Genomic DNA, 11141 nt, shown 5'->3' with positions numbered 1-11141 from the left:
TCGGTTATGCTATCCAAGGATGCATTTATTCTATCAAAAATACAGTAAAACAGCAGAATTGTGAAATATTATTACAATTTACAAGAACTGTTTTCTATTTTAAAATATTTTAAAATGTAATTTATTCCTGTGATGGCAAAGCTGAACAGTTGCGCTGCTTAATAGTTTGTGATAAAACTGTGATACATTTCAGGATTCTTTAATAAATAGAAAGTTCAAAAGAACAGCATATATTTGAAGATTGAAATCTTTTGTAATTTTTGACCAATATCATGCATCCTTGCTAATACTACAGAGCCCCTAAAGGGACTTTTGCAAAAAAAAAAAAAATACCGATTTTTACGTGCTCATGAGATACGTTTCTCATGAGCACGTGAAAGTCTGTATATTTTTATTTTTGCAAAGGTCCCTTTAGGAGCTCCGTAAAATACAAATATTAATTTCTTTTTAAAAAAATTCCTACTGTCCCTAAACTTTTGAACAGTGCAAATGGATGTATAAGAGAAAATATAAATCTTCTTAAAAAATGAATTATATACATATATATACACATAAAGTATATTATATATTATAATTATTATTTTTTAATTAATTTTATATATAGAATTTTATATAAATTCTAAACTTTTAAATAAATTCCCAAACTTTTAAGCGGAAATGTATATGGATGTATATATAGGGAATGCTAATTTTAAAACATTTTTCAGTGCTTTAATCACCTTCTAGCTGTTCACTTTTATGGTCCTGGAATGTTACAAATTAAATTATAGAAGTACAAATATTTCTTTAGTCACGTGTCTGATAATTATATGTTTTTTAAACTTTTTTTTTGACTTGACAGAATTTTTTTTCCAATATAATTCATGATAAAATATTGTTTTTGAGGGAAGAACAATTAAGGCACTCAGATCTGTCATCTAAATGACTCCAGGTGGACACACATAAAATCAGGTAAGACTCCAATGGGAAATTATATGAATATATAAATTGGTTTTGGTTTTTAAGCGGCACATTTCTCCTTGGACTCATGAGCCAGCGCATCAGTAACAGCTGCTCAGCTCTGCTAACTCTGAACCCAACGGACCAATCAAAACCTATCACTCTTCGAAATCTTGAGCCCAATGGACCAATCAAAACCCTATCCTGTTGTAACTCTAGGCCCAACAGGCCGATCACAGTCATTGTACAAGTCTGAAAACTAGTATTATAATGCCAACAGACACCGATTCTCTGAAGAAAATAAGATTTTCCCAATATACAAATAAATGTGAATTGAATCAATTATTTACATTCAAGAACATAGAAATTTGCAAAATATTTATTTATATACACACAAACATATATATATTCTCATCTTAGCCAGCTGATTGAGATGTACATCGCAGAAGGAAGTTTATTATAATGTTTTATACATTTCGGATAGACCACATCAGAAAAAGATCAGAGTTTCTGTAAAGACTTAGGGCTGATAAACTGGGGATTTTACTGCCTTGGACAAAATGAAAAGATTTTATTCAAATCATCATCTTGATCACATGCATTTTAAGGTACAAATTCCCACAATCCATTGAAGCAGAGGCAAAAATGTGTGCAGCAAGAAAAAAAACACCAACAGCTGTTTGATACTAATGCTGGTATAGGTTAATGTAGCTACATTGGCATAAAATGTATATGAGAGACAAGCAAGTATTTAAATAAAATGAGGAATATTACAAAGAAATGTTGCAAGCAATATTATAATCTTTATACCAATTATTATGGACTGAGGGAGAGCAGGACCCCAGAACAATCCTGATGACAGCAGCGTTACCAAATAACATATCTAATTTTGTCTAATTCAGTTTCCAGCGTGTCTTTACAGTTTGGTTTCGGTGTGTTCTAGTGGATAAGGAAAGCTGCACACCCTCAAACATCTGCACATACCCCTCAAATGAATAAACTGAACTAAACAATTAAACAATGAGGCTAATATTTCCAGGGGTCAGTAAACAGGTGATATGTTTCTCACACACTGGCACATTCACAATCTCTCTCTCTCACACACACACACACACACCGGGTTCTTCCTTAAACCTGGTCTCTGAGTTTGGCCAGTCTCTGAGAGAGCTCGTCCTATGGTGAGAAAGATAAAATCATTGTAGTACATATCAGTTATATTTTTGTTAGTATGTCTGTACTCATGTTTGTGTTAAATACCTGTTCTGCAGATGCTACGCTGGTTCCCACTGATCCTGACTGACCTTGAGGAAGCTCCATATTGAGGTCCAGCCTAAACACACAAGAACAGACACTGTTTGTTTTAATCTTAAATTAAAGACATTTTGTCAGTTTATTTTTTTATTTTATTCAGCAAGAATGCACTGATTTGATCATAAGTGACAGTAAAGACATTAATCATGGTATAAAAGTTATGTAAAATAATTGTTGTTCTTTTCCATTTCGTTCATCAAATAATCCTGAAGAAATGTATCTTTGTTTCCACAAAAATGTTAATCAGCATATCTGTTTTCAACATTGATAATAATAAGAAATGTTTCGTGAGCACCAAATCAGCATATTAGAATGATTTCTGCAGGATCATGAAGTAATCAGGGCTTGACATTAACACACGCAAAGCATTATTATTGAATTTGATATATAGTATACACATTTTTCAATCTTAGTCTTTTACAAAGGCATCTGAAATAATAAACTAAGTGCAATGTAGTGTTGTCAAAAAAACTCGATTTATTAAACATATCGATACTGAAATATATGAATAGTTTCCAATACTCATTTTCTGCAGAATAGATACATGATACCAGCTGCGCTTTCTCGTGCTCTCATCTCTCTGACAGTGAGTTGACACACAAACCCGCCTCCCCACTCTCACTCATTTAATTTGCTCCAGATGAATATTGTTGCTGTTAAAGAGCTTGGATTTTGGCGTGGGATCGCACAAATTGCGCATCATTTTACTAATTCCCGCAGATTTTGTGCTCATACCCAAAGTACGCGTACATAAAGCCGCCTCTCAGTACTAAATTGATTTTTTTTCCCACTGCTTATTGCGCTTAAACGGTCAAATAGACACAAAATAATGCCAAAATGCAGATCTTGGCGAGTATTCACGTTTTAAGTGAATGTAGTTGAGAAAGAAAACACGTGTAACAGTATAATGGATCCGTGCGTCAGGTCTTAAAGTGACAGCAGCCTAATAAACCGGCTGCCAAATTATGAGATATTATTAAAAATATCTATATGGCTGTTGTTTCTCATGCTATTCGATGTCAAAATTGTGGCCAGTGAGCTAAAAAGTTGATGTCAAGCCCTGGGAGTAATGATGCTGAAAATTCAGCTTTGCCATTACAGGAATAAATTACGTTTTACAATATATTCAAATAGAAAAGTTATTATAAAGTGTAATAAAATGTATATTTCACAACATTACTGTATTTTAATCAAAATTTCACAACATTACTGTATTTTAATCAAATAAATGCAGCCTTGGTGAGCATAACAAGAATAACAAATTTCAGCATTTAAAATGTTCTTACCCGGCCTCATCCGCCATTTCCATCATCAGAGAATCGACTTGACCCTAAAACACACCACAGTGTCAGTAAAGGCAAAACAACTACTACGTCAGTGAATTTATGGCCTACGTTGCAGTCATTGCAGTACGCGAGTGCATGTATGACCTGTGGTGTGGTCAGTGTTGTGGTGCTGCTCATCGTGTCCTCCATTTGAGCCGTCTGTACGTCCAGAGTTTCAAACTGACGCTCAAACTTATCCATCAGACCTGAAATCTGACGAATCAGAACAAAGAGAATAAATATAGAGCCAATAAAATGAAGACAAATCAAAGCACTATAACTGTTTATGTCAAAGAGAAGTCTTCCTCTCTCTCCCTCTCACCTTCTCAAGGTTCATGCTCTTCAGGGTTGCATCCATGCCCTTCACCACCCCAGCCATAGACTTGGTGACCTGGAGAATAAAAATCAAAAGTTAACTATTAAATCTATTTGGATAACTACTTGAGTGTATCTGGTTTAAAAGGAGAAAGCCATTTGTGTACCTTGTTCATGGTGACAGCCGTCTGTACTCGTGCAGCCACTGCATCCACTCTCGCGCTCATTCTAAGGAAGTTCACCGATTGGTTCTTCTGGCGGATAGCGTTTTCTGCATGTATCCGTGCAACCTCCATATTGCCCTTCTGGATCGCCTAAAGTAACCAAAACATAAGCAGTGAGCTTCATAACATCACATCGACGTTGACCAATTATATCTGCTGTAATTATGGAACATTTATTTTTTAAATACTAAAATACAATCTAATGTGTTGACTCAACATTCTCAATTATGTTTTTGGCTATACTTTGACATTTACATTAGTATAATTTTTTGACAATGTGTATATATATATATATATATATATATATTTTTTTTTTTTTTTTTTTTTTTTTTTTTTTTACTTAAGTCTATTTTCTCAATACTTTTTACTATGCAGATAGAAAATATCCAGACAGAGAAAAATAATACTCATAAAGCAGTTCAGAAATCTTCAGCTTTCATGCGAAGCTGTTGGGTGAAGATGCTATTGCACAGGTCAATGTTACTTCCTATGAATTAATGGAGTCTCCAAATGCCAATATCAATGGTTTGTTTACCTTCTTGACCTTGACCTTCTCTGCTTTCTCTTCTTTGTCGCATTTCTTGGAGCTCCGCTGAAGTTCTTTAGCTGCAAACTTGAGGTTAAACAACTGCTCTGAAGTCAAAAGTCAAGGAAAAGATTGTATCATGTCTGTAAAAGTTATCTGATACCTTTAATAATATGCCCAAAACAAGCCTAAACAATGTAACAAAGCCGATTACAATAGAATATAAACAACAATGTTGACCAAAATCGTCTCGAAACTTGACAAACTAGTCTGACCGGCTGGATTGAGAGTTTACCTAGATACATATAACGTTAGGTGGCGACATTACGTAATTCTACGTCACAGTCATACCTGGGCGGATTTGACGATGTTTTAGAGCACGAAACTATCAAAATAAGCATTTGAAACTTCATTAACGTACAAAAATATAAACACCACGGTGAGTTCACCAACTCATGTAGCGTATCACTTTAAATCGTTTTCTACTCTAGAACAAAATTCACTCTCTAATTCAATTTCTACCTTCAGTGACGCGAACAGAAATCCCAAAAGTGCGATTAGATTTTACGGCTAGAATGTGACCCGACCTATTCGTAAACAACAAAATGTTGCCACGACCGAGTTCAACCCATAAATTACTCTAAGTAACGTTAGAAGTGTTTACGGTCCAAGCCACAGTGAAGTGAATCTGGATCGGGCCCGACCCCCGCGGTCCGCAAGGATACTCTCCATGTTCGACATCCTGGTTCCACTTGATGAAGTGTGAAGATTAGACGGGAATAGTTTTCAGTCTTGTTTTATTCCCCCGAGCTATTCGTGTGGATCAGTAACTGTCCTCGCTCTGTTTGTTGTAATTTCCCCGTATTCACTTCCGGCTTCTCCAAACCACTGGAGTGATGTCACAGTCATGCGCTCAGGTCAGCGATCGCAGTGATGTCACGACTGGCAAAACAAAGCTGTGTCCCTTCGAAAGTATTAGATGTATCATGTAACAAAATCTTTTGTTTAAAATAATTGGTTACACTTTATTCAACTTCATATGGAAAGACAAGCCTCACTATTTAAATATAAATAGTTTTTATATTAATTAATTCATAGGAAGTAACATTGACCTGTGCAATAGCATCTTCACCCAACAGCTTCGCATGAACGCTGAAGATTTCTGAACTGCTTTATGAGTATTATTTTTCTCTGTCTGGATATTTTCTATCTGCATAGTAAAAAGTATTGAGAAAATAGACTTAAGTAAAAAAAAAAAAAAAAAAAAAAAAAAAATATATATATATATATATACATTTACATTTACATACATATATATATATATATATATATATATATATATATATATATATATATATATATATATATATATATATATATATATAATATTTTATGTAATTCATATAGGGAGGGTTGAATGTGCTTGATTTTGTTAGAGATCGAATACAATTTTCAAGTTGAACTGGAATAAACATTATATAAAGAATAAAGATAAGCAATGGTATACAGCTTGTCTTTATGCTTTATATAATGTTTAATCAAGTTTAATCCAGTTAAAATTTTAAAACATAATATGGAATAATAAAAATGTTAAATATATAAGAATAAGTAAATGTTCTACGACAATTGGGTAAAAATGTATATTTTAATGTTTTTACAAATTGTAAATGGTGAGGGCTATTTATTTACATACTGAATTTTTTAAAGACATTCCGTATTTCAATATCTCCACGAGAAAGGCTAGCATATTTGAAGCAAAACCAGGAGGTTTTTTAAGACTTTTGCAAGGCATCAGTGAAATAGCAATCAACGTTTAAAAAGGAGGTCTTGATAAACGGTGTTAAAATTAATGATATGCAGTAATCCTTTTTCAGACGTTTAATTCATTGCCCTGCAACATTTCATAGCTAATAAATACTTTTGAAATAACCATTTTGAGAATATTAATTGGAGATTGATTTGGACTTATAATAACAAATACTGTATCAATAAAGAAGTTAATGAAATATACTTTAAAATGATACGTATCATTTATCCAACAAACCTAAAAAGATATAGGCCTAAAACTGATCTTTATGTATGTAGCCTACTGTATGTATGTTAGTTTCTTTTGGATTGATGTGGAATATTTATTTAATACGTTCAGTGGAATTAAAATGAAAAATATATTATTTTTTATTATGACAAAAAAAAAAGATATAGACAAGAATCACATTTTTATGTTAAATCTTATAATATACTTGGTAAGTTTCACATAAACAAATGTAAATGTTCTGAATGGATACCCAATATCATCAAAGGCTGACATAAAGATTTATTTTGAAACCTTACAAGGTCTTTCAAGTCGTAAAGCAACCAGAGTTATGGACATTTACAAATAATTAAATTCCTTTTTTTATTTTGACTATACACATATACCATTTTCTGTTATCTTTTTTTCCTCTCTTTTCTTTCTTCTTCCTCTTTAATATGTGAATATATTTTTCTTTAATGTTTTTGTTATGAATGTTATCCTTAATAGCTGATGTTTAATTTTTTATTAATGTTTTATGATGCTATGCAGTTCTTTAGAGCATTATATGTGAAACATTTGTATTTCTCTTAAATGCATGTTACATTGTTGGAAATATAAGCTGTGTATATATAAGGCTAATATACTTTTTGAAAGTTATATTAAACTGTCTGAACAGGGTTCACAAACTTTCTAAATATGTTCACAGTCCATAGGCCTATAGCATTTAGTTTAAGTCAACATTTGAACGGCTTAAAGTTTTTTTTGTTTGGTTTTGTTTTTACATTTGTATAATTTGTACAGATGTTGGTGATATTTGTGTAAGTTGAAACCCAATGCTTAGCCTATTTAAACGTATAATTCGGCAATTTCTCTCTCTCTCAAAACAAATCCTGTAGTCACTAGTGCACAATGAATATATTTATATATCCTCCTGAGACAGTTGTCAGTTTTTTTTTTTTACATCATTACATGGTTTGGAGTATAAGAAACAAATGGCGAAAAAAAAAGTTTTATCAATCTTTTATGATATGTCCAATGTAGAGGACACCAGGAGGCAGTAGGCGAAAAACAGTATGTGACAAAATATCTTAATTCACAGTACTTAGAGTAGGCAAAAAGTACTGGATGGCCTACTTCCAGTGGCCATTCTGAAGTGTGCATACATTAAACACTACAATCCCATGAGGCCACGGGAGAGGATTTATGAATGGCAGTGAAGCGATGTAAATGATGCTGGTAGGTCATATGATAATGAAAACATAGCGAATGTAGAAGGTCCAGATTACATTCATACTAGTAGTGAAATCTCACCATAGGCTGCCATTCAAATTCAATTGTTGATATCAACAATTGATTTTTTACTAGTTGAAATTCTAATTTCACATATCAGAAATACAATTCTTACTAGTAAGTCCTTTATTTTCGATATCAAGAATTCAATTGTCACTAGTTGAAAAGTCTATTCTTGATACCAGCAATTGAATTGCTACTAGTAACAATGTTAATTTTTATATCAATAATTCGATTTTCATAATTCGAGACGTTGGTGTCCATGCCGGAGATGGTGGTGTCCGTGTCGGTGTCTGTTCCGAAGAAGTTGGTGTCCATTCTGGAGAAGGTGGTATCTGTGCCAGAGACGGTGGTCTCTGTGCCGGAGACGGTAGTGTCCTTGCTGGAGACGTTGGTGTCCGTTCTGGAGATGTTGGTGTTGGTCCCGGAAACGTTGGTGCCCTTGCCGGAGACCGTGGTGTCCTTTCCGGAGACGGTGGTGTCTGTGCCAAAGACGGTGGTGTCCATGCCGAAGACGGTGGTGTCCATTCCGGAAACGTTGATGTCCGTGCCGGGGACGGTGGGTGGTGTCCGTGCCGGAGACGGTGGTGTCCTTTCCGGAGACATTGGTGTCCGTGCCGGAGATGGTTGTGTCCTTTCCGGAGACAGTGGTGTCCATGCCGAAGACGGTGGTGTCCATGCCAGAGACGGTGGTGTCCTTTCCGGAGACGTTGGTGTCCTTTCCGGAGACAGTGGTGTCCGTGCCGAAGATGGTGGTGTCCGTGCCAGAGACGTTGGTGTCCTTTCCGGAGACGATGGTGTCTGTGCCGGAGACGGTGGTGTCCTTTCCGGAGACGTTGGTGTCCGTGCCGGAGACGGTGGTGTCCTTTCCGGAGACGTTGGTGTCCGTGCCGGAGGCGGTGGTGTCCTTGCCGGAGACGTTGGTGTCCGTTCTGGAGATGTTGGTGTTGGTCCCGGAAACGTTGGTGTCCTTGCCGGAGACCGTGGTGTCCTTTCCGGAGACGGTGGTGTCTGTGCCAAAGACGGTGGTGTCCATGCCGAAGACGGTGGTGTCCATTCCGGAAACGTTGATGTCCGTGCCGGGGACGGTGGGTGGTGTCCGTGCCGGAGACGGTGGTGTCCTTTCCGGAGACGTTGGTGTCCGTGCCGGAGATGGTTGTGTCCTTTCCGGAGACAGTGGTGTCCATGCCGAAGATGGTGGTGTCCGTGCCAGAGACGTTGGTGTCCTTTCCGGAGACGATGGTGTCTGTGCCGGAGACGTTGGTGTCCGTTCTGGAGATGTTGGTGTTGGTCCCGGAAACGTTGGTGTCCTTGCCGGAGACCGTGGTGTCCTTTCCGGAGACGGTGGTGTCTGTGCCAAAGACGGTGGTGTCCATGCCGAAGACGGTGGTGTCCATTCCGGAAACGTTGATGTCCGTGCCGGGGACGGTGGGTGGTGTCCGTGCCGGAGACGGTGGTGTCCTTTCCGGAGACGTTGGTGTCCGTGCCGGAGATGGTTGTGTCCTTTCCGGAGACAGTGGTGTCCATGCCGAAGATGGTGGTGTCCGTGCCAGAGACGTTGGTGTCCTTTCCGGAGACGATGGTGTCTGTGCCGGAGACGGTGGTGTCCTTTCCGGAGACGTTGGTGTCCGTGCCGGAGACGGTGGTGTCCTTTCCGGAGATGTTGGTGTCCGTGCCGGAGGCGGTGGTGTCCTTGCCGGAGACGTTGGTGTCCGTGCCGGAGACGATGGTGTTCGTTCCGGAGACAGTGGTGTCCGTGCCGGAGACGGTGTTGTCCGTGCTGGAGACGTTGGTGTCCGTGCCGGAGACGTTGGTGTCCTTTCCGGAGACATTGGTGTCCGTGCCAGAGACGTTGGTATCTGTGCCGGAGACAGTGGTGTCCTTTCAGGAGACGTTGGTGTGCGTTCCGGAGACTTTGGTGTCCGTGCCGGAGACTTTGGTATCTTACAAAGATTTGAATTTTGGCGCAATTTTTTCTTTAGAGTGTTGATATGGCATCTAGTAAATATAGTTTCATCATGCTAGCATGTTTGGAAATGTTTAAATCAAGGGTGTTACAACTAGCCCCGTGTTAGGTTGTGCCCCGCTCTCCCAGTTCTGGGCTGTTCCAGCCCACTTTAACCCCTGCATACTACACATAGGCAACTCATATATAGAACAAACTTTTTTAGCAGTTGTGAAGTAATTACTTATTCAATAAGTTGGCTACCTACTCAAGAGAGTGTGCAATTTCAGATGCATCCCAAGACTCAGTTAATAAGAAAATGAAAACAAGACTTTATAACCAAAACAATGTTTTTTATATTACATTTTTATATACAGTAGCCTATACCTGTCAATTTTTAGGTTCCAGGCTTTTTTTTATTATAACTTCTCTATAAAACAGATACAAGAATAGGTAATGTTGGTAAAAGATGTTTATATTTTACATTTTGTATGTGACTGCATTTAATAGGCGTTTGATGTAAATCAGGGTTTTCAGGACTTCGACAGCTCCAGGAAACTTCCACCTGAACCAAACTATGCACAAAGACATGCACAACTATGAAAAATATTAGAGAATGATTTGATTTACTATTTTACTTTTTAAACATGGCCAAAAATGGGGTTGCCCATTATATACAATGTATCTATCCATTGTCTCTAATTTGCATTTTAATGTGTTCTTTGGGTGATGTAATGAAAAAAGAAGTAGCTATAATAATGAGAGTAATAACTTGCCAACATTTTCATAATATTTCACAGAAATATTGATTTATAATATATTCCCTATTCACTTATGTCTCCCTAAAATGCCTGATAAGCATGTCCAGGTGTCCTCTACAGTGGACATGTATGAAACTGATTCATGTCTCATAACAGAATGTCATATTCTGATTTGAAACCTCACAATTTTTTTTTTTTTTTTTTTTGGAGATGTTCATTTACGACAAGCAATAATGTAAAAATAAATCAGATTTAAATGATAATTACAAAATATTATCATAGTCCCATAAGAGGTAATCTTTAGTAATTCAGTCAATGTAAGACCTATTTAAAGGGGTGGTTGAATATGATTTCACTTTTCTAACTTTAGTTAATGTGTAATGTTGCTGTTTGAGCATAAACAACATCTGCAAAGTTATGACTCTCAAAGTTCAAAGCAAAGGGAGATATTTTATTTTTTAAAAATCGCTTTTTAAGGACTACAGCAAATG

At 36.9% G+C, this 11141-nt stretch overlaps 1 protein-coding gene across 1 annotated transcript; it reads right to left on the bottom strand.

Moving 5' to 3' along the window:
* Positions 1 to 1302: 1302 nt before the first annotated feature.
* On the bottom strand, positions 1303 to 5555 carry chmp1b (charged multivesicular body protein 1B). Its single transcript, XM_084114655.1, has 8 exons — positions 5366 to 5555; positions 4650 to 4747; positions 4058 to 4204; positions 3898 to 3966; positions 3681 to 3788; positions 3537 to 3580; positions 2197 to 2269; positions 1303 to 2112 (listed from the first exon to the last, which is right to left on the bottom strand). The coding sequence occupies exons 1-8, from the start codon at positions 5379 to 5381 to the stop codon at positions 2068 to 2070; spliced, it is 600 nt and encodes a 199-aa protein (XP_083970781.1). The 5' UTR covers positions 5382 to 5555; the 3' UTR covers positions 1303 to 2067.
* Positions 5556 to 11141: the final 5586 nt, after the last annotated feature.

This window comes from Abramis brama (assembly GCF_963993115.1).
Source record: "Abramis brama genome assembly, chromosome: 5".
NCBI lineage: Eukaryota > Metazoa > Chordata > Actinopteri > Cypriniformes > Leuciscidae > Abramis > Abramis brama.
Note: the sequence above shows the minus strand (reverse complement) of the source record. Positions and strands in the feature narration are given on the sequence as shown.

What these genes read in the sequence shown, in the direction of transcription:
- chmp1b (XM_084114655.1), bottom strand. An exon ending in AGAAGGTCAAGGTCAAGAAG is followed by an intron (nt 4,205 to 4,649) that starts GTAAACAAACCA and finishes TGGTTACTTTAG; the next exon opens with GCGATCCAGAAGGGCAATAT. An exon ending in GAAATGGCGGATGAGGCCGG is followed by an intron (nt 2,270 to 3,536) that starts GTAAGAACATTT and finishes TTGTGTGTTTAG; the next exon opens with GCTGGACCTCAATATGGAGC.